The 24,186-nt window shown below is 49.2% G+C and overlaps 7 protein-coding genes across 15 annotated transcripts in view; 4 read left to right on the plus strand and 3 right to left on the minus strand.

Moving 5' to 3' along the window:
• Positions 1-232: 232 nt before the first annotated feature.
• LOC120903554 (26S proteasome non-ATPase regulatory subunit 7) lies at positions 233-1,571 on the minus strand. The gene is made up of 2 exons (XM_040313060.1): positions 1,254-1,571; positions 233-1,178 (listed from the first exon to the last, which is right to left on the minus strand). The coding sequence occupies exons 1-2, from the start codon at positions 1,423-1,425 to the stop codon at positions 334-336; spliced, it is 1,017 nt and encodes a 338-aa protein (XP_040168994.1). The 5' UTR covers positions 1,426-1,571; the 3' UTR covers positions 233-333.
• Positions 1,572-1,854: 283 nt separating this feature from the next.
• On the plus strand, positions 1,855-2,792 carry LOC120900060 (probable 28S ribosomal protein S25, mitochondrial). The gene is made up of 4 exons (XM_040306576.1): positions 1,855-2,149; positions 2,210-2,316; positions 2,395-2,482; positions 2,552-2,792. The coding sequence occupies exons 1-4, from the start codon at positions 2,013-2,015 to the stop codon at positions 2,724-2,726; spliced, it is 507 nt and encodes a 168-aa protein (XP_040162510.1). The 5' UTR covers positions 1,855-2,012; the 3' UTR covers positions 2,727-2,792.
• On the minus strand, positions 2,776-3,902 carry LOC120900059 (probable RNA-binding protein 18). The gene is made up of 4 exons (XM_040306574.1): positions 3,781-3,902; positions 3,652-3,710; positions 3,412-3,532; positions 2,776-3,338 (listed from the first exon to the last, which is right to left on the minus strand). The coding sequence occupies exons 1-4, from the start codon at positions 3,793-3,795 to the stop codon at positions 2,913-2,915; spliced, it is 621 nt and encodes a 206-aa protein (XP_040162508.1). The 5' UTR covers positions 3,796-3,902; the 3' UTR covers positions 2,776-2,912.
• Positions 3,903-3,924: 22 nt separating this feature from the next.
• Positions 3,925-5,218, plus strand: LOC120900061 (60S ribosomal protein L21). The gene is made up of 3 exons (XM_040306577.1): positions 3,925-4,052; positions 4,408-4,574; positions 4,665-5,218. Exons 2-3 carry the CDS (start codon positions 4,446-4,448, stop codon positions 5,022-5,024), a joined length of 489 nt encoding a protein of 162 aa, XP_040162511.1. The 5' UTR covers positions 3,925-4,052; positions 4,408-4,445; the 3' UTR covers positions 5,025-5,218.
• A 147-nt stretch (positions 5,219-5,365) lies between these two features.
• Positions 5,366-8,191, minus strand: LOC120900058 (ubiquitin carboxyl-terminal hydrolase 46). The gene is made up of 5 exons (XM_040306573.1): positions 7,954-8,191; positions 7,730-7,810; positions 6,772-7,611; positions 6,547-6,690; positions 5,366-6,476 (listed from the first exon to the last, which is right to left on the minus strand). Exons 1-5 carry the CDS (start codon positions 7,954-7,956, stop codon positions 6,369-6,371), a joined length of 1,176 nt encoding a protein of 391 aa, XP_040162507.1. The 5' UTR covers positions 7,957-8,191; the 3' UTR covers positions 5,366-6,368.
• Positions 8,192-8,280: 89 nt separating this feature from the next.
• LOC120900057 (eukaryotic translation initiation factor 3 subunit B) lies at positions 8,281-12,433 on the plus strand. The gene is made up of 4 exons (XM_040306572.1): positions 8,281-8,486; positions 8,685-10,231; positions 11,195-11,513; positions 11,599-12,433. Exons 1-4 carry the CDS (start codon positions 8,396-8,398, stop codon positions 11,691-11,693), a joined length of 2,052 nt encoding a protein of 683 aa, XP_040162506.1. The 5' UTR covers positions 8,281-8,395; the 3' UTR covers positions 11,694-12,433.
• Positions 12,434-12,891: 458 nt separating this feature from the next.
• The window catches only part of LOC120904071 (kinase D-interacting substrate of 220 kDa), a 31,199-nt gene continuing 19,904 nt past the window's right edge, over positions 12,892-24,186 (plus strand). For 6 of the 9 annotated variants that reach the window (XR_005739693.1, XM_040313806.1, XM_040313807.1 and 3 more), the window contains exon 1: positions 12,892-13,960. Coding sequence is in view for 2 of the 9 variants with exons in the window: in XM_040313809.1 (XP_040169743.1) it covers positions 16,824-17,012 (189 nt within the window). In the remaining 7 variants the exon portion in view is untranslated. Of the gene's footprint in view, positions 13,961-16,551; positions 17,013-20,674; positions 21,457-24,186 lie in introns of those variants that run through there. The other 3 variants (XM_040313805.1, XM_040313809.1, XM_040313811.1) reach the window with 3 other exon arrangements.

The raw sequence follows: 24,186 nt of genomic DNA on the forward strand, positions 1-24,186 counted from the left end.
GACTCCAGCAAAAGCCGAACCACTTATTCCGCCTGGGAGTCGGCCGGAGTCGTTCGGAATCGAAGTCATTCGGATGACTCCGACTCCGGACAACTCAGAACGATTCGGAGAGACTAATGACGACTTCGCATGACTTTAAACGACTCCGGATGATTCTGGACCACTCCTCTCCACTCCGGATAACTCTGGACGACTCCGAATGCTACCAATGCACGCACTAGGACTCACAACATTGAATTAATTTTAAATTTATTTTGTTACCGAAAAAGGTGTTATGCGTTCCTTACACAGAAAAAAAAATACATTCCCTAATAGCCACTCGAGGGAAGTGCATTATTTTTTCTTCTCATCCTTTCCCTTCTCCGCTTTCGTGTCCTCCTTCTTGCCATCCTTCTCGCTCTCCTTCTTCGCCTTATCCTTATCCGCACCGGCATCCTTGCCCTCCTGAGCCTTCTTGTCCTTCGCATCGTCGCCCTTCTTGCCCTCCTCCGCGTCCCGGTTCGTCAGCTTGTTGTTGATCAGATTGTGCAGCGCGATGATGGATCGGACCAGCGAGGCCAGATACACCACCAGCATCTGATCGTTCGTTTTCACGTACAGCGTGTCGGTAAAGTTTTCCTGCGCAATGTCCGGCAGCAGGTTCAATATGTCCTGCAGCTGGTACACGATCTGGTGGTTGATCGGCAGCTGCCCATTGCCCACCTTCAGCAGATAGTGCTTGATGTCGCGCAGCTGTGCATTCAGCCCCTTCAGCCCCAGCAGCTGGTTCGTGATCTTCTGCGACAGGCTGCCCACCGTCGTGTCCTTGATGTCGCGCAGCAGATGCTCCACGCCGACCTCTTCCGCCTCCTCGGCACCGATTTCGCTCGGCACGTGCTCGAACGTTTTCGACGTGGGCGAACCATCGTCGTGCACCTCTTCCACCGCAATGTACGCCTCCGTCGGGAGGCCCAGGTCTTTCGGCTTCGCGTCAATGATGACCAGCACCGAGTTGGGACAGTAGCGCCGGATCAGCTCGTTGATGGCGATATCGTTCTGGCAGAGCTTCGGCCCCGTGTGGTACCAGCCAACGACACGCTCGCGGGCATTCACCTTCTTAAACATCCCGTACATGTTCTCCAGATAGTCGTGGTCCAGGAACCAGACCGATTTGTCTTTGTCATCCTCATCGAACGGCACTGTGAATGGGCAAGCGGGAAAGCGGAACATCAAAGCGACGCCGTAGAATAGAGCGTTTTACCAGCGCTACATACCTGCGAAGCTGTTCGACACATCCAAAACACCTTTCGCACGCCAGCAGCCAAGCAGTACACCGACAACGCGCTTCTGGTTGCCGATCTTGCCCATCCGGTTGAAGTGGTCCACCACGCTGAGCAGCACCAGCGGGTGCACGATCACCTTGGTCGTACTCAGTTCCGACGGCATCTTTTCACGTTTCACGGAGGGGTTTGTGCTGTAGCGGAAAATGAACGATTTAACACAACAAACAGTGCCAGAAACGAATGATTTTTGTTTCTGGGATTCGGTGGCTCTTCGCAATGACAAAACAAGTTTTCCGTTTGACGTTTAATGGCCGGGTTTTCTTTGTTTTCTTTTTCCGTTGGCAAGCCGTTTTGACGCTGCTGACAGCTTTCCTTGGTGGCGTACTGCACGCAAGCGGTAGCGTGGATGACAAATGTTCTATCGTAAAGCGATTATCATTTTTGTTACTTTTTTTCATTGAGAAAAATTATGAATTAAATGTGTTGCTTTTTCATCGTAAATTATACAAACATTCTATGAAATCCGCTTTATATTCAATAAATAACAAACATTGCTTCTCTCTGTACAAGAAACGTCAGTGGCACATTGCCTATTTTTCCACAACAAATAGTCCCCCCCTCGAGGCACAATCTTACGCAAAGTCGGCAATTGCTGCTCAACAAAAACACATTTATCTGTGTCTTGTTGGCTATTGCTGTCTTTAACATTTATTTAAACAGTGAAAGTGAACCTTCTACCTCGCTGCCAAGATGCCCTTCATGAAAGGAAAGGCTCCGATTCGGAGAACCTTGCAGTACCTGAATGCCGGCCAGCTGATGCTGAAGGATAAGGTAAAAATATTCAGCGTGAATTACAACACGTACGGAGAGCACCATGAAGGAGCCAGGTAAGTGCTTTGCTTACTTCCCTCAAGATCCGTTCCTAATAAAAGCCTATCCCATTGCAGAGATTTCGTGTTTTGGAACATTCCCCAAATACAGTACAAGAACCCGAAGGTGCAAGTGGTAACGTTCAAAAACATGACCCCGTCTCCCTTTATTCGCTGCTATTTTGGTAAGAGTTTGAGATCGAACTGTGAGCCTACCATTTCCATAGAACTTCATGCAACACTCTCGCTTTCCTTCGTTGCAGAAAACGGCAAACAGATGCTGATTGATATTGACAGTAAAAACCGGCAGGAGATTCTACAACACCTGACCACCGTAGTGGGAAAATCTGAGTGAGTATGGAGGTTAGCGGTCAGCCTATTGGTTCATGCTTTTAACAAACTTTCCTTCCCTTTCCACAGCGAAACGTTGAAGGCGGAAGCGAAGCTGGCCGAAAAGCAGGACAATCCGGCCAACTTTGGTATCGGCTGCATGAAGCACTGCATTTGCGAAGTTCCCGGCCAGTTGCCGTGCCCGGGTGTTGTACCCGTCCCAAAGCACATGCGAGGCAAGTTTAAGTACCAAATGAAGGAATAATCCCGCGCACGAGAAGGTCGGACGCAAAAGAAGGATAAATAAATTTGTTTAGTTTTTTAGCTTCTATATTCATGAATCTTTGTTCTTGTCGGTCGGTCCGATAGGTTTAAAGCTAGCAATACATGTTGTAAAGTTATGAGTATTCGCCGATGGGAGGTGGTGAGATCGTCCAGTCCGCGCACGCGACTATTTATGGCGGTTGGTGTGTCTGTACGGTGCGCTCCGGTTACCGCCACGACCGCCGCGGCCCCTGCTGCCACCCTCGTGGAGCGGTCGCTTCGTCTTCGGATCCATCCGCTGCGGTTGGTGGATGTTGTACTGGTACCGCTCGATGATGGGCCGCTCCGCGGTAGTCGATCTGTTGATCACCAGATCGTCCGACCGGCTTTCCAACATTTTCAGCTTCGCTTCCAGGGCTTGAATTTTGGTCTGCTGGCTTAGCGGACCGTTGGAGCCACCCTTCGACCCGCCCGCCAGACAGGGTATCTCGATTTTAGGCTTCGATCGATCATTTTCCTCACGGTTGACGTGTTTCGCCCACCGGACGACGATCGTTTTCTCCCCGACCAGCTTCCCATCCAGCCGGTGCAGTGCGGATTCCGAGTCTCGGTGCTGCAAACAAACATAACAAACGCCCGTTAGTTGCGTACCATGTCGCGTAGAATGTGTGGCGTGTTCGACTTACGTTCTCATACGTAACGAAGGCGTACCCCCTCGGATAGCCCGCTAGCGGCCCGGAGCGATGGAACAGCATGTCGAACTTTTCGATTTTGCCGTATTTTTGCACGATTTTCAGTAATTGATACCGATTGGTGGAAACGAACCGGAAGCAAAAGCAAAAAGTGAACGGTTAACCGGGGGTTTGTTCCATTATATGTGGTTAGCGTCCGCCATGAAGGCGACAAAGGGTTGGAGCTCTACTTACTCGGTGATTCGACTGTCCAGATTCCCAAGCCAAAGCCTGCGGTCGTCCTGCGAGGAGGGCTAAACGATGGAAATGAATAAGCAATGGATAAAGGACTGTTTGCAAATGGATTTAACACAAATAACTTACTTCCAAACGATCCATTTCGATGAAAAAAGCAGCACTTTTGTTTGTTTATCTTCTTTACGACAATTTCTCTTTTGTACTGCTTTGAGCTGTCAAACGTCGAACAAAATGTCTGTTTATAATCGACACTTCCGCACTTATCGAGCGGCGCACGAACAGGCAACTTGGCAGAGCACGAAGCAGCCCTGCAGCACTGACAGCCGGATGTGCGTGCTGCCACCCGTCGTTGACAGCGCGAACCACAGATCTTTTCCTCGGCATCCGTGAAGTTGACAGTACGTATCGGGCAGAAAGTTGGTGATTAAATTCGATTATTTTACACAAAGTACCATGCTTGGCTCGTTCGCAACGATGTAAAACGATGGGCGAAAGGGCCTCCTTTCGTAACAGTATCGATTGTCCCCGCGGTGTCGGACGATTGGCGATGTTTCGAGGGAAGCGGTTCGTGGCGACTCACAAGCGCTTCGACAACAAATGTGTTCATGTGTGCAGGGAGGCCCTTCAACCACATCGTCTGCAGCATCGTCTGCCACGAACGAAGCCGGCGGGTGAAACGATACAGTTTGGGGGTGATGTGGTGGTTGATCAGCATTTCAACTGACCTTTCCGTACGCTTGTGTTCTCTTTCAGTAATTTCACTACCTCCGTAAAGCCAGCCGACAGTCAAGATGACGAACTCGAAGGGTTATCGCCGTGGTACTCGGGACATGTTCTCCCGTGGCTTCCGCAAGCATGGAACCATCCCGCTGTCCACCTACATGAAGATCTACAAGTCCGGCGACTATGTTGACATCAAGGTACGTTCATGCGAGTCCCGCTTTAAACCGTTGTATTCAATTGTCTTACCTTTTTTGCTCTCTCTCTCTCTCGCTCTCCTCGCACCACAGGGACACGGTGCCGTGCACAAGGGTATGCCCTACAAGGCGTACCACGGCAAGACTGGCCGTGTGTACAACGTCTCGAAGCACGCGCTCGGCGTGATCGTGAACAAGCGCGTCCGCGGCAAGATCCTACCCAAGCGCATCAACGTCCGCGTCGAGCATGTGCAGCCGTCCCGCTGCCGCGAGGACTTCCTGCGCCGCGTCAAGGAGAACGTGGAGAAGCGCATGGCGCTGCGAGGCAAGAAGCTGCCCGGCTTCAAGGTGTCGCTGAAGCGCAAGCCGAAACAGCCGCGCCAGGCTCAGGTCATCAAGAACCCGCCGAAGCCCATCTTCCTCGCCCCGATCCCGTACGAATTCGTGGCCTAAGCGAGCGGTGGTGGCGCACGACTGGGTGAGGTTGGAGTGTGCCGTGTCCCGTGCAGTGTGTATATATTGTGCAGTTCACGGTCCTTTGTGTTGTACTGGTTTGCTGCGGTTCGATAGCTGCAGCAGCAGAAGTAAAAACAAAATAATTTTTATGAATTACATCCATAATACAAAGTACGTGATGAAAACCTGAACCCCTCTCGACCATCGGTTATTTGTTTTTGATCCTTATTGTGAGAAAGTGTTCGTTGGTGGTGCGAAGAGAAAGGATAATCTCGTACCTTTCATTTGAGTTTTAACAGTTGTTCGCATCCTTTGTACGAAAGATAAGGTCAAGTACATTATTTGAACAGTTGGTTGGTACTTGTTACCATTTTATTAGAAGTGTTCCTATCATTATTGGCATTTTCCACACTTGGCGGAACTGTTTCTTCTCCCCTCGTCCGCTAGGCAAGATGCGCATCATTCCTTCTTCACCTTCTCTGCACAGAGTTTCTAGTTCAAAGTGGAGTTTTCCCTTCCTGCAGCTTTCTCCTTCTATTCTTCGTCTTCGTCTTCATCTAACGGTGCCTTAGTGTAAAGAAAATGTATCATGTTTGGTAGTAATGTATTTTTGCTCGATTCCAAATCGATCCTACACTCTCCAGTGTCCTGCTTATCCTTCTTTTAACACGGTTCAGGCGCTACAGCTGCTGAGGATGGCCTTGTTTTCACACAGTTACCATGACAACCATGGTCCCAGAAACGAGTTAAACTTGATTGTTTACGGAAAAACAAAACCCAGCGATTCCTTCGATGGCTGAGCCATCGTTCCGCGCTGTCCTGTAGCGCAAAAAGAATAGGTTTGATTACTACGCTCGTATTGTACGGGCCTCCTCGCTACACAGAAAGAATAGAGCTTGCTCTTGCGTCCTACTTGCTAAATTCCTCTCCTTTCCCGTTAAGCAATAACAATAAGAATCACATTAAAATTCATACAACTGAGCGAAACGTTAAGCGCTCCGAAGCCCGGGCCGACGATGCGCAAAGAGAAGCCGCAAGCGCACTGTCTCCTCGATACGCTCCGCCTTCTCTACCTTTCCCCACAGCTTTGTACATTCTCTTTCGCCTTCGCTTGCCCGTGCTCGACACTACATAATATAATGATATATTACACATCTGCTACACAATAAATAAATAAACAAAATTAAATTCACTAACATAACCACTAACTGCTGAGTGTGAAAGCGTTCGCGCTCCACATGCTCGCGTAAACCATCCAGCATGCTAATACCAAGGGGGCATGTTACCAAGGAGTACCAGGAAACATGCCACAAACTGTGAGCAGCAAACGGCTGGCTTATTCTACGCACAATCCCGCGACTGGTAGAACAGAATGTAACCCGTTTCCGAAGACTTTTGTATGTCCGATGTCAACCCGTAAAAGTCCTCGATGGTGGAAGCTTCAATTTTCTGCACATGGAAAAGAGGGAAGATTCATTAGAAATTGTAAAGGAAGGGAAATTTCCTGTCGCTGACTTACATCAACCATATCGTCGTCAAACAACAGCCAGAAACCGTGACTTTTGACGATGCTAATGTAATGGCCACGGTTGGGGCCCGAGCCGCAGTGTATGACCACCGCCATCAGATCGTACAGCCGGTCCGGATTGACCGCATCGTCGGACTGCGGGGGGAAATAAAACAATGATTTAAATTATACCATCCCTAATTTGGGAATGTTTTTCCCCATCCCCAACCCACATACCGTATTGAACAATCGCAGCTCGAGCGGGAACACGACCCGGTGCGAAACCTTGATGTGCCGGTTGTACTGCTCCATGTACTTGAACCGCTTCAGATGGAGGGCCAGTATCATGGGCAGCTTCTTCACGCGCATTCGCTTCTGCGCCTCCTGGTAGCTGCAGCAGTTATCACATTTGAATTTGTTATCGCTGCACAGCGTCTCGGTGTTGCTGAAGCAGCGCAAGCAGTGCGTGATGCTGGTGTTCTGGTCCACGTCCACCTGGAGGTCGAAAAAGTTCTCATCCTTGCTGCTGACCGTTTCGCAGTTGAGGCAGCGCGTCTCGCTCGTCAGTATGCCCTGGAAGATTTCGTGCACCCAGGTCGGCTCGGTGTTGCCGCTGTTGCTGCCGCCGCCATTGCCCCCGTTGAGGCCACCGTTCAGGTCCGGCCCGTTCGCCGCTGTGCCAGTGCCGTTCGCCATCCCGTTGCCACTGCTGCCTTTGCCGCCGGCACTGCCACCACCACCACCGCTACCACCCCCTGCCTTTGCCTGGTTGCGTTCCGCGAGTATAATTTCGTTGATGTGGTTGATGAGAAAGTTAAGGAACTCGTGCGCATCCTGCTGCATGTAGTTGTCAAACTCTTCCTTCTCCTTGCGCAGCCGGGCGATAAACTTTTTCGGCGCTATCGAGCCGACCTTCTTCTTCTGCGTCGCGATACTGTAGAACAGGTCGGCCAGGCAGGAGAGGAGCGTCTCCTTCGTGCGCCGGTTCTTCGCCTTGTACTCTAGCACCTTCTCCCGGAACGGGCGGCAGAAGTAGAGCGCCTGCAGGACCGAGTTGCTGTAGCAGGTGTTGCCGAACTGGAAACAGCATTGAGAACCGGATTTGAGTCAGTGTGTGTGTGTGTGTTGTGATGGAATGTGAAACTAGTCAGTGGACACTCCCTGGAGAGGGGAGCACGGGCGGACAAATACTCACATTGACCAGTCCGAAGTAATGCTCGTTCGGAGGGAACTGGTCTGACCCGATGTCACGCTCGAGTTGGGAAATGTTGGCACCCTGCAGGGGGAAGAAAGAGCGAGCAAAAGGTGAATTCAATGTTACGGCACGGGTCCCACCAACCAGTCCCCCTCAGAGAGGGGGGACCGACCATCACCAGTTTTGCCGATGCAAAATGACCAAACAACAACAACGTCACTCACCATCCTCTTCCAGTAAGATGCACCATTAAAACACCCTATTCTTGCTGCAGGCACGTCACGTCAAGAGGATCCAGGAGCACACGGGAAGCCGATTCAACAAAAGCAAGCCTGTTCTGTCCAGCTTAATATGTGTTTTTCTTTTTTCGCACGCAAACTGTTTGCCAGAGGAAATTTCCAGCGCCTTTCGGAAGGGGGAATGAAGTTTTTTCCCTGTTCAGGGCTGCCTCGCAACCGTGTTTGACGTGTGTGACAGCTGCGCAGCTGTCGCTGGTTGGCAGCTGTCAAGCGGGCTCGCCCGCCCGTGTGCTGCCAACTGTGCGGAAACAGAATAGCGGCGTTTTCTTTTCATTCCTTTCCGGTCTTCCTGTCAAACGTCGCGAAATTTTGCCTGCCCGATCGCTCCGAATTTTCGCTACTGCAGACGCACCCGAGGCAGCCAAGGATGGCCAAAAAGAAGGGAGAAGACCAGGACTTTGAGGAGGAGCCCAACTTTGACGATCCGGAGGGATTCGTGGACGATGTATCGGACGAGGGTAAGTGCTTGCCGCAAGTGGGTGCACCCGCCAGCGCACTGTCATCGTCATCATCGTTGATGCTGTGAGGGGGGTGGGGGGGGGGGCGATTGGTGTGTTGGTGTTGGTGGGCTACGTGTGAAGGCAGCTTCCATCTTCAGCCGCCCGGTGAAGAAATTGTCCTACAGCCAAGCACTCGACAACTTCTTTTTTTTCCAGAACTGCTGGGAGACTTCCTGCGGCAAAAGCCGTGCGAATCGGATGGCGTAGAGAATGTGATTGTCGTGGACAACATTCCGGTCGTCGGTGCGGCCCGCTTCCCCAAGCTGAAGGGCATCATCGAGAAGATCTTCAAGAATGCCGGCACGATCGTGAACGTCCACTACCCGAAGGACGAGGAGGACAACACCAAGGGGTACGCGTTCGTCGAGTACAAGAACCAGGAGAGTGCGGAGGAGGCGGTCAAGTCGCTGAACAACTACCGGCTGGACAAGCACTACACGCTGCTGGTGAACCGGTTCGCCGACTTCCAGAAGTACTCGGACATCCCGAAGGAATGGTCCCCGCCCCAGCCGCAACCGTACAAGGTGCAGAACGACCTGTACAACTTCCTGCTGGAGGCGGACGCCCAGGACCAGTTCTGCGTGGTGTCGGAAACGGTGCCCGGCTCGGTGCAGGTACAGTTCTGCCAGAACACGCAGCCGGAACCGACGGAGCTGCTCAAGCGCGAGCGGTTCACTGACACGTACGTCAAGTGGTCCCCGAAGGGTACGTACATCGTGACGTTCCACAAGCAGGGTGTCGTCGTGTGGGGCGGCTCGAGCTTCGTCAAGGTGAACAAGTTCGCGCACAGCAACGCACAGTTCGTGGACATTTCGCCCTGCGAGCAGTACCTGGTGACGTACGGCCCGAACGGCCAGAAGATCGTCATCTGGGACATTCGCACCGGGGCGGAGAAGCGTACGTTCGTGTCGGACGGCATGTCGAACGCGTCCATGCTGCGCTGGTCGCACGATGACCGGTACGTGGCCCGGCTGGTCGACAGCCAGATCCAGATCTACGACACGACCACCTTCTTCCTGCTCGACATGAAGTCGATCCGGGTGGAGGGCATCCGCAACTTCAGCTGGTCGCCGACCGACAACATCATCGCCTACTGGGTCGCGGAGGAGGTGGACGTGCCGGCGAAGGTGACGCTGATGGCGATCCCGAAGAAGACGGAGCTGCGCACGAAGAACCTGTTCAACGTGGCCGACTGCAAGATCCACTGGCAGAAGTCGGGCGACTACCTGTGCGTGAAGGTGGACCGGTTCTCCAAGTCGAAGAAGGAGAAGAAGGACAAGAAGGACTCGGACGTGAAGTTCCTCGGCATGTTCTACAACTTTGAGATATTCCACATGCGCGAGAAGGACATACCGGTGGATTCGGTCGAGGTGAAGGAAACGATCCTGGCGTTCGCCTGGGAGCCGGTCGGCTCGAAGTTCTCCATCATCCACGGCGAGCCGTCGTCCGCCAACGTGAGCTTCTACGAGACGAACAAGGGCCAGGAGCCGGTGCTGGTGAAGAAGCTGGAGAAGAAGGTGTGCGGCCACCTGTTCTGGTCGCCCCGGGGACAGTTTATCGTGCTGGCCAACCTGCAGATGGGCACGTTCGAGTTTGTCGACACGAACGATTTCAGCATCATGAAGACGGGCGACCACTACCGTGCCTCGGAGGTGGAGTGGGACCCGACCGGTCGGTACGTCGTGACGGGCACTTCCGGAAAGGTAGGTTTGATTTCCATTTCTTTCAATTGCCAAATGCGGAGGACCCATTAGGGAACTATTTTTGAAAATTATTCCGTCAATAGTTTCCTTAGTTTAGCCTCCAATAGCGTAATTAGTGGAGTAAGTCATTCGTCAATGCGCTTGTTTGGCGCATTATGCACGATGCTTGTTCTGCACATGTATTTATTACCATTTCTTATTCAAAAACTGTTGTGGCAAAGACATAGTTGTCTTAATTATCGCGCACTTCATCCGGAGGGCCCATTAGGCAACTGTTCTTGCAAATAATCCCATCGAACGTTTCCTTAGTTTACCCTCCAAAAGCGAGCTAGTTGAGCAAGTAATTCATCAATGCGTGTACTTGCGCATGATGTACCATGCTTGGTCTGCACATATATTTAATAAGAATCTATTTTCAATTCGAAAGCTGGTGTGGCAAGGACAAAGTTGAAATCATTGACGTGTATATCTACCGGAGGGCCCATTAGGCAACTGTTCTTGATGCAATCCTATCGAACGTTTCCTTAGTTTACCCTCCAATATCATATTAGCTGAGCAAACCGGGTTTTTAACCATTCCTTGATGCGTTTTTATTTGCGTATTAGGTACGATGTTTGTTCTGCACATTGGTTAAAGCGTTATTCTCTACCAGCTTTGGATAATAACTGAGTCATAGAGCGACAAGGGAAATGAAATTCAAATAATTCAATTGTTTTTAAACCGGAGGGCCCATTAGGCAACTGTTCTTGCTAATAATCCCATCGAACGTTTCCTTAGTTTACCCTCCAAAAGCGAAGTAATTGAGCAAGTAGTACTTCTACCAACTGCGTCATGCGTTCGTTTGCGCACTGGGACGATGCTTGTTCTGTACATAATTATAATTATTTTGTGTGAAAGAACCCCACAATATCCGATCTTTACTTACCTTTGTATGCTGATTTCACTTTCCCTTCCTCTCCCCAGGCTAAGGAAGACCAGGGCTACTACATGTGGTCATTCCAGGGGCGCATACTGAAGCGCGTCAATCTAAAGAACTTCATGCTGTTCCTGTGGCGGCCGCGCCCACCGACCCTGCTGTCGGACGCCAAGCAGAAGGAGATTCTCAAGAACCTCAAGAAGTACTACTCGCAGTTCGAGAGCAAGGACCGTTTGCGTATGACGCGCGCATCCAAGGAGCTGATCGAGAAGCGTGCCAAGCTGCGCGAGCAGTTCACCGAGTACCGATCGAAGCGCGTCAAGGAGTGGGAGGACCAGAAGAAGCGTCGCATGCAGTTGCGAAACAGTACGTACCGTTTGAGGGCCATTTTCCCTCTATGCAGAGTAGTGTCTAATGGATGGATTTCTCTCTCATTGCTTTCCTCTTTCAGACGTCGACACAGATACGCTGGAGGCTGATCCAGATAATGTAGAGGAGGAAATTGTTGAAATACTTGTACGTGAAGATACCACCGTCATCGAGTAATCCGTAGAAGGCAACCCCAACATCCTCGTCGTTCGGCGTGGTGTGTTTCGGTGGCGTATGTAAGCAAACCGCCGTCAACATTCGACCCTTGCGCTGGTGTGACCGCTGCTTTCGTACCGGGGAGCGCTGTCACACGTTCGGGGATCTTTTACTGCGGTGGGAGGTACGCAACAAGCGACGGAAGAAAGGAAGAGAGTGAAAAGAGAGGGTGGTTGGGGAGGACAGCAAATTCCATACACGCCGCGCACACAGCCTCCGCGCAACATTTGCTTTAACATTTTATAGACCCGACCAACGCAAGATCCTGTTCCTCGGGCAACGCAGCTAGCAAAAGGATACGGTTACAGTGTGTGTGTGTGTGTGTGCGTGCGTGTGTGTGCATCATTTGGAGCGAGCTCCTGAATGTGCACACGTGTTGTTTCCCGGCGAGAAAAGGAGGCTTTCGTTCAATGGTGTATGGGAAGATCCGGTTCATAGCAGACAATTGCAGTTGCAAAGTGACATTTTGAGGCAACTTCTGCAATCATCATCGTCATCGGGCAGTAGTCGTACAGCTTGTGTGCCGTTAGAATACCATCAATTCCGGTTCTATTTCGAAGTAGAGTAACTAAACCTATTCCTCAAGTAAGGTAATCGTGTACGTACCGTTCAGTAAAATCGAAAAAAGCGTACTATTAAACAGTATGATCATTAATAAATATAATATGCTATTGTACGATACATCATTGGACGGAACAGAATATTATGCCGTTTGTGAACGATGGGTAAAATTGATCCGAAATCTATCTAGAATTTATATCACTGGCATGATTGGGAGACAGAGTTCTATTCGAGAATTTTGTCAGCGATTAATTGCTCCAAAAATAATTACCTTAACGATTTTGGAACATTATTCAAATTTATTACAAATTTTGAAAAATCGTGAAAAATTCGGAAATTGACCCAAATATTAACTCATAAATCGTTCATACGCAAGAACCGAAATTAGTAATGTAATTTGTAGTTGCTTTAAACAACAAATACAAAATTTCAACAGAAGTCATTGCACGAAATGTCACTGCAAATGTCCTACCATCGTCTCCCGGCGCACGCTGTTGTGCAACGGGGGAACGATCGGTTGCGTTGACGAAAATAACACAACAAACACACGCACACACGCACACACGCACACACCAGAGCACACATTCTGACGTCGCTTCACCACACACGCTCATGTGCTGCTGCTGCTTCAACTCGTGTGGTGGTGGTGCGTCTTTAGCCCCGTTTTGCACGCTGTTTTCGTTGCGTTTTTCTTCGCCAAAAAAGTGTCGCTGTGGATATTCCGTTCCAAAAGAGTCAATACTCCACATGCTCTAAGCGCATCTAGCGGGCGCGGAACACTGTGTGCGGGACACATGGTGTGCATATTGTTCTTCCCCACTCACGCGCTCTCCCCCGCCGGTGCTCGCTTCCCATCGCATTCGTCTATGTTGCCGTGCCACAGGCAAGAACAACGTCGCGATAAAAGCGAAGCTGGACGCAACAGCCAGTAGTGCTGTGTGCGTTTGCAGTGTGCGGCCCTAGCAGCTAAAAGGGAGCAAAGCCATCAGCCCTCAGCACAAGCAGTGTGGTGTTGTTATATCCTTTCCGGATTAGGTGCGGGTGCGTGTGTGTGTATGTGTGCGTTGTGCAAGATTTGTGATGCATCACGGGGCAGCGAAGAGATCTAGTTGGCTGTGTGCTTGTTGTGTAGTGCCGTAAACACCCGTACGCCGCCCGGGGGTGACATCCGGAAAGAAAGTGCTCCGTTTTAGTTACTGTTTGATCTATATTAGAACGCAAACGCTGAAGCTTAAGGCGAAAAAGTGTCGTACAAACGGGTGTGAGTGAGTGTGTGTGTGTGTGTGTTGGATGAAAATTTGCTGGCCAAATGTTCCCGTAACCTTGGGCGAGTGCAGTGGTGGAAGGAAAGCAAGGCAATTGCATTTCCAACAAGGACGTCAAGTTTGCAAGTGAGTGTCATCACGGTCCGAAGAACGTAATCATCGTCCATGTGGGAAAGAAAGTGTTTCAACTATCAGCGGATATAGCGAGCTCCAGAGCAAACAAAGGGACTGCGGCTGGACCCTTTGGCTGCTTGTGTTTGACAGGGTCACCAGCAGCAGCAGCAGCAGTATTTTTTTCAGATAAGACATACATCCCTCCCCTTCACAACCACACATACACAGCTTGTTGTTTGTTTATACAGAAGATTCCAATTTTGAAGACCCATCCGCATCGGGAAACAGGTGAGTCGGCCAGCAAAACATCTTCCTCACCATGACCATTTTCTTTTCTACCACAGTAGCGCAAATGATGAAGCATTTGTGATCATTTGTTCGCGACAAACACGCTCATTTTCCCTTCATCCCCAAAACCATCATCATGTACGTGACGACAAGAACGGGACACACAAAACCGCTACGGCGGGTACAGTTTTGACGCAAGAATAATACACACGTACAGACACACACACCCGTCCATGGGTTGTTTGCGCGAAGGTTACGCACGCCGCAGATAACGGGTCGTTGCGTGGCGACAATGTTGCTGATGACGCGACCAACCGAACCAGCAGCTGATGATTCCGGTCAGATTCCAGTTTTTGTCTCATCCCTCCCCTGCAGATGAAACAAAAGGTTGCCCTCATAGTAGGCGAGCGACACCACACGTTTGCACTTGACCTTTCGTTCGCCGTGTGAGAAGGTGGCTCCGATTAAAGATGGTTTAATGATATGGTGGTAGAGAGCATTTCTCTTTTTCATCTAAAACCGATTGAATAAGTTATGAATGAGCAAAGTAGGCCCCAACAAGCTGTCAACCATTTGCCCCGTTGGGTGGACACAGATATTCATGATTTCGGGTCTGCTTCCTTTCCCCGTTTTGCTTCTATTAATAGTGACGATCTTCTCGAGCGTGACTGATTTCATTGATTCTTCGTGGGGGCACACTTTGGTGTGTCGCGGTACGTGCATAGAGGAGCCAGCCAGGCAGCATGGGCGAATTCATCCTCGATGTCGGATGGTCGGAGAAAATCGGAGAGCGAGGAACGGTTTGGGCAATATTTAATTAGCAATGTTCGGAAATGCCGGCTCGCTGTTTATTAGTTTTTTGAGCGTACAGAGTGACGACATTCTTGCTTTTCTGAGCACACATTAGGATGATGAGAGGAAAAGGGGGGCACTGCAGCCATGACATTACAGTCATTAAACGCGATGCTCATTAAAGTGTGTCCTGCAGCCGGCAAACTGGTACGACAAACACACACACACACATGTTTGAGGAGTTTGTTTTCGTTCATAAATGATGCGCGGTACATCCTTTGCCTTCCCAACTCTATGTGCAACCCTCTTCCCCCTCGCTGTCCTGTACGCAACAGCATCATCATACGTTAAGCGTGATTTAAACGTTCGCCAGACGCGCGGATGGATGATGTGATTGTTGTTGATTTCCCGTGCCGCTCCGCGCGTGTTCGAGTCCCTGTTTGCTGTGCCGTTGGAATGCGCTGTTGTGGATTAATTTTAGCTTATTGTTTCTCCTTTCGGCACCAATTCGCCACAATTCATCATGTTAAGTGTTTGGGTAAATGAGTTAATTTATAAGGTGTGATGATTGGTGGAAGGGTTTCGTGCGGGAGGTTTGCTGTTGTTAAGCCAGCATTAAAGGGGACTTATACAAAGTATAGATGAGTGTTAGTTTTGTGCTAATATGCTTAAAACAGTATCTGCTTAGTTATATGTAATCAACGAAGAAGGATGATTAAAAGGTTCTAACAATTAGACCAACTACCAACGAAGGAATTAAACGGACCAACGAGGAATTAAAAACAAACGTCTCTACTGACATTGACATTGGTTCGATGGCTTCTGTTTGTGTAACGATTACAGCCGGTGTAAAATACAGGTGTGAGAGGCACCGCTTTTTGCTTCTTCGTCGTCATCGTAACGATCGAAGCACGTGCTCTTGCCTGCATTCTAGCTGCATTGCGTTAGGACGCTATGGAAGGCTTATTTGAACCACGTGATCAACAATAATACTGCCTTTTTTGTTGTTGATGATGGCAAAGAAACACCCGAACATTATACATGAACGTAACGAAACTCAATGGAAGTAAGCTATTCCTCGTAGTTCTCAACGTCACGCATCAAGGAAGCTAACAAACGAGGGCATTAAAATGGGTTTAATTGCACTTGTTGTTAAATTGTAAATCATACTTTATTTACTGTGCGCAATGATTTTTTTAGTTACTAATGTACGAACAAAAATCAACAACAAAAATTGAGCTTGCTTATGTTTAAATGTTCGATTGGCACAAAAACAATCTTCACAATAATTTGGTTATTTTTGTTCTGCATGTACTAAGCATTCCATCGCCTAATCATGCTATATTTATACCTATTTTCCTGATCGCTGAAACCCGGCAGCGCCTCTCGTCTTATCAGCAAAGGGTTAACCAAGCCTCGGCGGTAGTATTGGTGTGTTAGCCCAAAATACTCACCACCATCGTAGGAAGTGCCTCTTGCACGGGTCAAACAGCAGCGAACCATTGCAGCACACTACTTTGTCGCTAATCTCACTTCCTCTCCCCCACACTCTGGGTGCCGAATGACGGCGCCATCGTCATCTGCTCCGTGTGACAGGCTCGTGTGTCCAGGCTCCGTACCCGTGCACTATGATCGCTGCCGCCCGCTTGTCTTGGTGTTGGCGGTGTCTCACAGCGCGTTATTAATCCCCCCTTCCCTCCCCCTCTCACCACCAAGTCCGCTATTAAACGTTGCCCACGGGTTGAGTTTGAGAGACACAGCGCGTCGCGGATGCGGCCGTAGCACTGATAAGAAGCTGCATCAGTCTCCGTCCAGTGGTCCGCCGGGTCGGGTTTGTGCAGCATGACTCGATCCTACACGATCAACGGGCAGACAAGCGATCGGTCTTTTTTTTGTTTATTTAGTATTTAGTTGTGCGTGTATAGTAAATAGTGTTTTAAAGTGTAAAATCCGAACTTGACAACGTTCCTTGCCGAAAACCCTGTTCGAAGGAGCTGTACTACTTGACGACATTTTATTGCTGTTTTGTTACTCTGTGTTTGTGAGGCTGCCAGAACGCCAGCAAGACAAGATGGACCGTCGTCCATTTCTGCGAAACCGAGAGCTGTCGGAGCTGTCCCCACTAACGCAATCAACGCCGGGCCCTAGCCATGCGGCTGTTGCACCGGGCCTGACACGGAACCACTCGTACGGCAGCATCCTGCCATACCTTGGGTTCCTGCGCAACTCGCTGCGGCGGTCCGCTTCCTCCTCCAACCAGGTACACACACACACAGTGCTGCAGGTATTTTCCCGACGGAGGAATGCTCGCTGGCATGCTAATCTCGCCCATCCCATCTTCATCTGTTTACATCTCTCGGCTCGTGCTTGTGCTAACAATCATCTTCCCGGTGCGGCAGCCCCCACACATATGGGGCTTGCACACGCGGTTTGTTTGGAATTTCAGTGTGTGTTGCGTGTTGCCCCCATGGGCCCACAGCACCCGAACGCGACCCGATCGTAGTAGCCGAACGGTGCGGCCTGTGCGGACGGTGTGGCTGTGTGTGCAGCGTGTACGCGGCCACAGCCGACTCGGATGACCTGGCGACTGTTTTACTAGAGACAAATTGTTGTCATTTTGTTTATTCTATGCTACTTTTTAATATTACCAGCATCTCAGGGTATTTGGGGGTTTTTTAATTGCTTTTTTGATTGTTTCATTCTTGCTGAAGCATCATGGCTATGTTCTAATTAAGCGAACAATCACGCCCTAAGTGTAAACAACTCGAATTTTGTTTGTTTACACACGCACACGATAGGTAGGTGTACTGCTGTACCAACTGCTGCTGTGTGTGTGTATGGGTGGTATTGCTAATTTGTGTCAGCGTATGCCTAGCGACCCTGGCTTACTTTGAAATCTGCGTACACCGATCACGACCAAGTAGCCAATAAGCAACGCTCCCTTATCATTCTACTACTAGCGATCCCAATTAAAACGAAGCGTGAAGCGTAAAATTGCTTTTTTATGTCGATTTTTCGAATACTGTGAAAGTTTCTATTCTATCGGCAGCATTTTCCCATGATGTGATGTACCGCCAAAAGCCACGGCACTCAATCATGCGCTTAAGTGTTGCGGTTAAGTATGTCCTTGTGTCCTTTCGGCAAAGCTCCACCGCTTAAGACTCATGACTTTCTCCAGTGCAGATCTCGTGATGTGTGGACACTAGTGATGGGTAAATTTAGCAAAAATCCGGAGTCGACTCCGATCCGACTCCGATAAATTCGGAATCGACTCCGGAAGGCAGGTCCGCGCTGCAATATCCGGAGTCGTTCGGAATCGTCCGGAGTCGTACGGAGTCGCCCGGAGTCGGAGTCATCCGGAGTCGTTCGGAGTCGTTCGGAGTCGTCCAGAGTCGTTCGGAGTCGTCCGGAGTCGTCCGGAGTCGCCCGGAGTCGGAGACGTCCGGAGTCGTTCGGAGTCGTTCGGAGTCGTTCGGAGTAGTCGGAGTCGCCCGGAGTCGTCCGGAGTCGCCCGGAGGCGGAGTCGTCCGGAGTCGTTCGGAGTCGTTCGGAGTCATTCGGAGTCGTCCGGAGTCGCCCGGAGTCGCCCGGAGTTGGAGTCGTTCGGAGTCGTTCGGAGTCATTCGGAGTCGTTCGGAGTCGTCGACTCCGGACGACTCCGGTCGACTCCGGACGACTCCGAACGACTCCGACTCCGGGCGGATCTAGTGGTTTCATTTTGCCGGAGTCGGAATCGAACTAACAATAGTCGGAGTCGGATCGGAGCCGTGGGTGCGCTCCATACAGCACATTACTAGTGGACACCGCCTCGTGTGGGTGTGTGGTTGGATGGTTGGACTGCCTGCTGTTGCCGATACAGAGTTCAATCGATACCGCCATCGATGCTGCTGTTATCAGTTCACGTGTGAGTGGTGCACGAGGAAGCAGGGAGCGGCAACATTTGTTTTATTATTTAAGCTTTTTGTTATTAATATTTAGCTTGTTAAATCTATTACATTTCTAGACTTAATTTCCCAAGATCATTTAGACAGATCATTGAAGATGATTTGTCACTGACCTGTCTGTAATCTTCCTCCAATCATGAACCAACGTAACGTTTACGCGTTATCAACCTGTCATCCTCAAACGTTCTCGTGATACTGTCAGCATGTGCGCGTGTGCGAACCACTTAGTCACTACCGCACAATAATAGTAATAAATCTTACATTAAAGCATCATCCATCCACACTCGCCTGGAAGAGCGAAAAGAAGCACCCTTGACCAAGCGCCGAACCTCCGCGGTGTGTGCCCTTAATTGACTTCCGGATGACTTCCCCTTAACACGGGCTGTGATTGTTTTGTGACCGCCGACGTAGCAGTTCGCCTTTCAATCGATTGCGTATGGGAGGAGGACCATTACTCTACCCCCGTTTGGCTATTATCAGTTACTGTGCAAAAGGGCCGCCTATCAATTTGATTTTATTGAACCGAATGAAAACCGTGTACACTTGATGAGGTAATAGCGGGTAGTGGGTAGGTAGTTGATCAACGTGTGTTAAACACTGTTCAGTGGCAAAGAAATAGCGGGAGAGATACGGAACAGATATGCGGAGACTGAAGATTTCTACTGTTTCCTGGACTATGGGGTAGAGGGAATTGAATCATCCACGTGGTGACAATGTTGCAACATTTCCGGTTCTTCTTTTTTACACGTATAAAGATCCCAAAACAATGTATTTATAACTTGATTTTAATCACGTGCTAGTAATCAATCTGGACCAAAATAATGACTCAATTACACAGTTTGAGGTCCCAAAGTTCACTGACACGATCACGATCACCTGTTGATCGCTGACACAATCACGGCGCTGTCAAGGTCATGTCAAGGTCTGTATTTGAGAGGTCTTGGTTAAACAAAGCTATTACAGAGAGCTGATCTAAAGATTTGCTTCTTAATCAAGAACAGTTTTGCAAAATCTGGGATAACTTTTTAACCATTCATTCACCTCGGCATCTCTTGTATAATCTATAGATGATCCTACATGGTGTGGCATATTAAGTCCGGGAAGTCTCCAAAAGGTCGTCATGATCGCGAAGGTTGTTACGCTACAAAAATTTCTCCTTTTATGATACACATAAAGCCATTTTCTGCAACTTAGACTCCAAAAGAATTCCTGATCTTATTAGCACCTTTCTAGGGGTTGAATCTTCCGAGTCTTGAATCACCCAGCAAAAGTTTACATCATCTCAAACACTTCAATATAGTAACGCTCTATGGCGGTGACTTTGAAGTTCGTTTGAACAGCCAACAGTAAGCAAACAGAACCCACTAAGACCAGCTGAAAGCTCCGTAGATGAAGCACCTATCACACTTTCTTCCGACGTGCTTCCTACCCGCCCGAAACAGCCCAAACCAGGCGCGCGCGCTCGGCCTTGTGTGTCTAGCAGCAAACGCACATTTGTCGCATCTTGAAGATAACGGCGCCAGAAATCAGCTGTGTGTTGCTGGGTTGGAGCATCGGGTCGCTATCTCGGGGTTTGCTCTTGCTACGTTGTCGTAGTGTCTGCTGCTCTGCCCCGTATCATCGTCCGCATCCGAATCATCGCCCAATACCCCAAACACCCCCCTTCCGATGGGGATAGTAATAAAAGAATTTTAATCACGGATACTGGTTGATTCTCGACCGTGGTGCGCGCCCGAGAGCGACAGCTAACTGCTTTGTGCGCGGGTGCGTATATGTGGTAATGTGCGCCACGGGCACCGCCGTTTGCGCGCGCGCTCGGCCGGCGTGTCCCGCGAGCACCCGACCGCGGTTGTGAGAGTGTGTCTCTGTGCCGTGTGTGTGTATATGGCGCTGGTTCGCGATGTGCCATGCTGCTGTTGCTGCTGCTGCTGCCATCGGGCGCGCTCAGTTGACGAATGTTCACACGACCGGTCGCATCGGGTGCGCTCGCGGAGGAAAGTTTTCCGTCGATTTCGTTCGGAGTACGTCGTCGTCGATCAGTATTTCTGATTAGACCTGCTGGCTGGCCGCGGGTACACAAGATCAATTTGGAGAAATCTAGAGTGATGACAACTATTGATCGTTCTTCGTGCGGCTGGTGTTTGTGTGTGGTTTGAAAAAGGCTCAATTGCTTATGACGTCACTGGTAATTTCCAAACGGAGAAGCAGTATCGTCTTGTGAGTACGGTAGTGGAGCTTGTGCTTGTGATGTGTGATGCACAGCGTGCATTAAACTTTGCAGAGTGTTTATACGAAAGAGCCTTCCGAATTGATCATTAAACGATCATTTGTCGACCAATCGCCGCAAGGTTCTGGGAGGAATATTAATGTCCAGAAAAGTGAGAAGACACTCGCAAGCCTGCGCCTAGACAACACACGCACACAACACAGTCTATTGACATCTTCAATGTCATGGGACGTTCAATGTCCCGCTTCCCTCAGTAAACGGTTTGTGTTTATGAATGTGATATATATTGCCATTGAGTGAAAGAGGTTTGCAGTCAACCGGCTAGCTGAAACGTGGCGTGTGGCTTTGCCTGTTCTTTGCACTTTGCACATGTGTGTCGTTCTGGCGCACAAAAGCGGGGCGCGAGTGGTTTTCGGTGTACCGTGCAGTCGACGAACCCGGTGGCGTAGCGTGGCGTGGCCCCGTCAGGCGACAAAATGTTCAAAAGCAAGCATCGTTCCGCCGGCCACGAGCACCATCATCACCATCAGCAGGTAAATATAGATACCGCCCCCCTTACCCGTCGTACGGTTGCATCGATCGCCGCGGCCAGGTAGGGCAGCGCGGAAGGCAATGGGGTGGATCTGATTCACCCACCCTTCTCTCATCTCATTCCTCTTTGATCGAGGTGGAGAATCTTAAATGACAACCAAAAAAATAAAACGAACCAAAACAAACACACAACACAATAAATACTATCCACACAGCGCGCCGGGAAAATGGCGATGGCAAATGGGGGATGTGTGCCATGCTGTTGGGATGGCTTCTTTTTCTTTTTGAAATAAAAAAAGCGATGCTTATCGTTAGACACAGAACCCCGCACTGCTGCCTTTGGAAAGCACAAACGGCACAGGAAATGTGCAACGTAATGCTTTGGAGGTCCACCATGTATTGGGTTCGTGTTCTGGCGAATAGAACACAAAAATGGCACCATACTCTCACTGGCGAACGGCGATGGCGAATCGGCGAAAACGACGGTCACGGGTGTTTTTCGTTCGCAAAAAGATATCACGACACGGCAGGCCACGGGATCGCTTATCAGTACTCGCCGTCGTCCCCCGGAGTAGCCATAAAGAGGCCCTTGTTCGATAGTGACGGTGCTCCGAGCTCTTATCTGACCGGGGTGTCGGGGACAGGGTGAGGACAGGTGACGGAATTCTCCCGTGTTTTGCGCTCATTAGCCAATTAACATGCAACCAGGCCCGAAACACGCGTTTGCTCGTCCGTCATTTATCGCGGGGTTGTTTAATTTGCGAAGATCCCGTGTACGTACACTCGAGAAGAGATCGACTCGTCACGAAAGCGACGGTGTCTGGCATGTGCCACCTAAACGAGTCCCAAAACCCTCCCTTTTAGTGGGGTAAAGCATCATCAGTGTGGTTGCACCTTTTTGCTACACGCCAACTCCCCACTGGTCAGTGTCTCTCATCGCGAAGAGGTCAATAATTCATCGCCCAAGTGGCGTTATCGTACAAGCAGGTGTCGGTGGTGTTAATCTATCTGATTTACAGCCCCAGCTGAAGTGTGCTCAAATCATGCACGATGTCCCCAATGGTTGGACAATTGGACAATAAATTGTCGTTGTCGGTATAGGAGAGCGAGGGACCTCGTGAGAGATTCAATTTATTCTAATCGATGTCCTTTGCCTATTGTGACTGCCATTGACTCAACACTGATCGGGATGGAATGTGCAGCAAGATATTAAATCACCGGCACAACGTTAATGTAATTACTACTTCTCCCTTACGCTCGTGAAGCGGAGGCGTGCGTTTCCTTCGCAATTTTACTGTGCTCTGTTGACTGTTGACGCTGACCTGACGGTGACAAACTCCTCTCCGACTCGCACAATACATGATGCATGATCACTGAAGCATTCCTAGTTAATAAGCCTAGAATAACGAATCTCATCATATCATTTCTTAACTAACAAGTTAATAAATTCAAAAACTTAATTCCCGCGGTGATCGACCGTATGTGTTCTTATTGATTAAATCATTTGATCATGGTAGGGTTTCTGTAGCCATCTTAACGGCACATAACCCATAAAATACATTTCAACAATATTATTGGACCGTTCAATGTTGAATTTGTATTTAAATTTGAAGCTGGGTAATCGATCATTAAAGTAAACATCGATCATTTTCTTACTTAAATACCAAATTCTTAAGCATCCCACATACCATTTCCAAATCCCAATTAAAACAAAAGCCCACAACAATACGCAATCACAAGCGTTCTCATCTCATTAATTTCCCCCAAAAAACGAGAGCATACGATTGTTATCATTTCCTTCTTCGCTCGCCCCGTACAATGCATGATATGTTTCCTAAGTGTACTCTGTCTGCTGTGTCAGATCGGAAATACGAATGTGTAAACCTTAACCCCCCTTGCTGAGTGTGTACGATTTTGGCTCTGCCGACGAGTGTGCCAGCTAGAATGGAGCCTTCAAAATCATTGGTAGCATTATTAGACGTTGCTAACCTGTAGTGATAGGCCGTAGAGCTTCTCCATGCGTGTGGTGATTGTGTGAGCGCTGGTGCCGTGACCAGGATCATGTAGCTCTGTTGGCATCAGCGCTTCAGACACATACATATACACTGCGTTATAGTTAAGTGGTTTAGTGCTCCATGTTAGATGGAGTCTAGTGCTAGGATGTGCTAGAATAGAACAAATAGAGAGTCATTAGTACCTTCTCAGCTTAGATTTGGCCTAGAACTCTAGAAGCATTTACATCCCTAGACATCCCTAAATAGTGTCCATAGTGCTTTGCATTGGTTTATCAGCAAGATTGGATATCGCAAAATTATCTAAAAAAGATCATTTTAATGTAATGTCTCTTACAACAAAAACATCTTCTACTGTTTAATCAAACTTTAGAAGATGCCTATCGGCAATAGTGTACTTAATCGGAAGACATGTCCGATCCTCCTGACTTAATTGGTGTACCCAAAAGAAAACAAAACGACAGTAGTCGTTCGTACTATAAATTCATCATTCTACGAAAAGGTGATCCTATGCTAGCATTCGCCTCTTGCTCGCCTGTTTTTAGCCCTGGCCAGCCGGCAGTGTAGTGTCAGAGGTCCAAATTTACTAATCGGAATGATCGCTTTGTGTGTTCCATTGTTGCCCTTGCCCCAAATTCGTGCGTAACCTGTTTCGCTCGTCCGTTAGTTTCTTCTGGATTCTTCTAAAGTTTTATTTTAGTGCTGATTGCATCTGCATTG

The sequence above is a fragment of the Anopheles arabiensis genome, chromosome 3 (genome assembly GCF_016920715.1).
Source record: "Anopheles arabiensis isolate DONGOLA chromosome 3, AaraD3, whole genome shotgun sequence".
NCBI lineage: Eukaryota > Metazoa > Arthropoda > Insecta > Diptera > Culicidae > Anopheles > Anopheles arabiensis.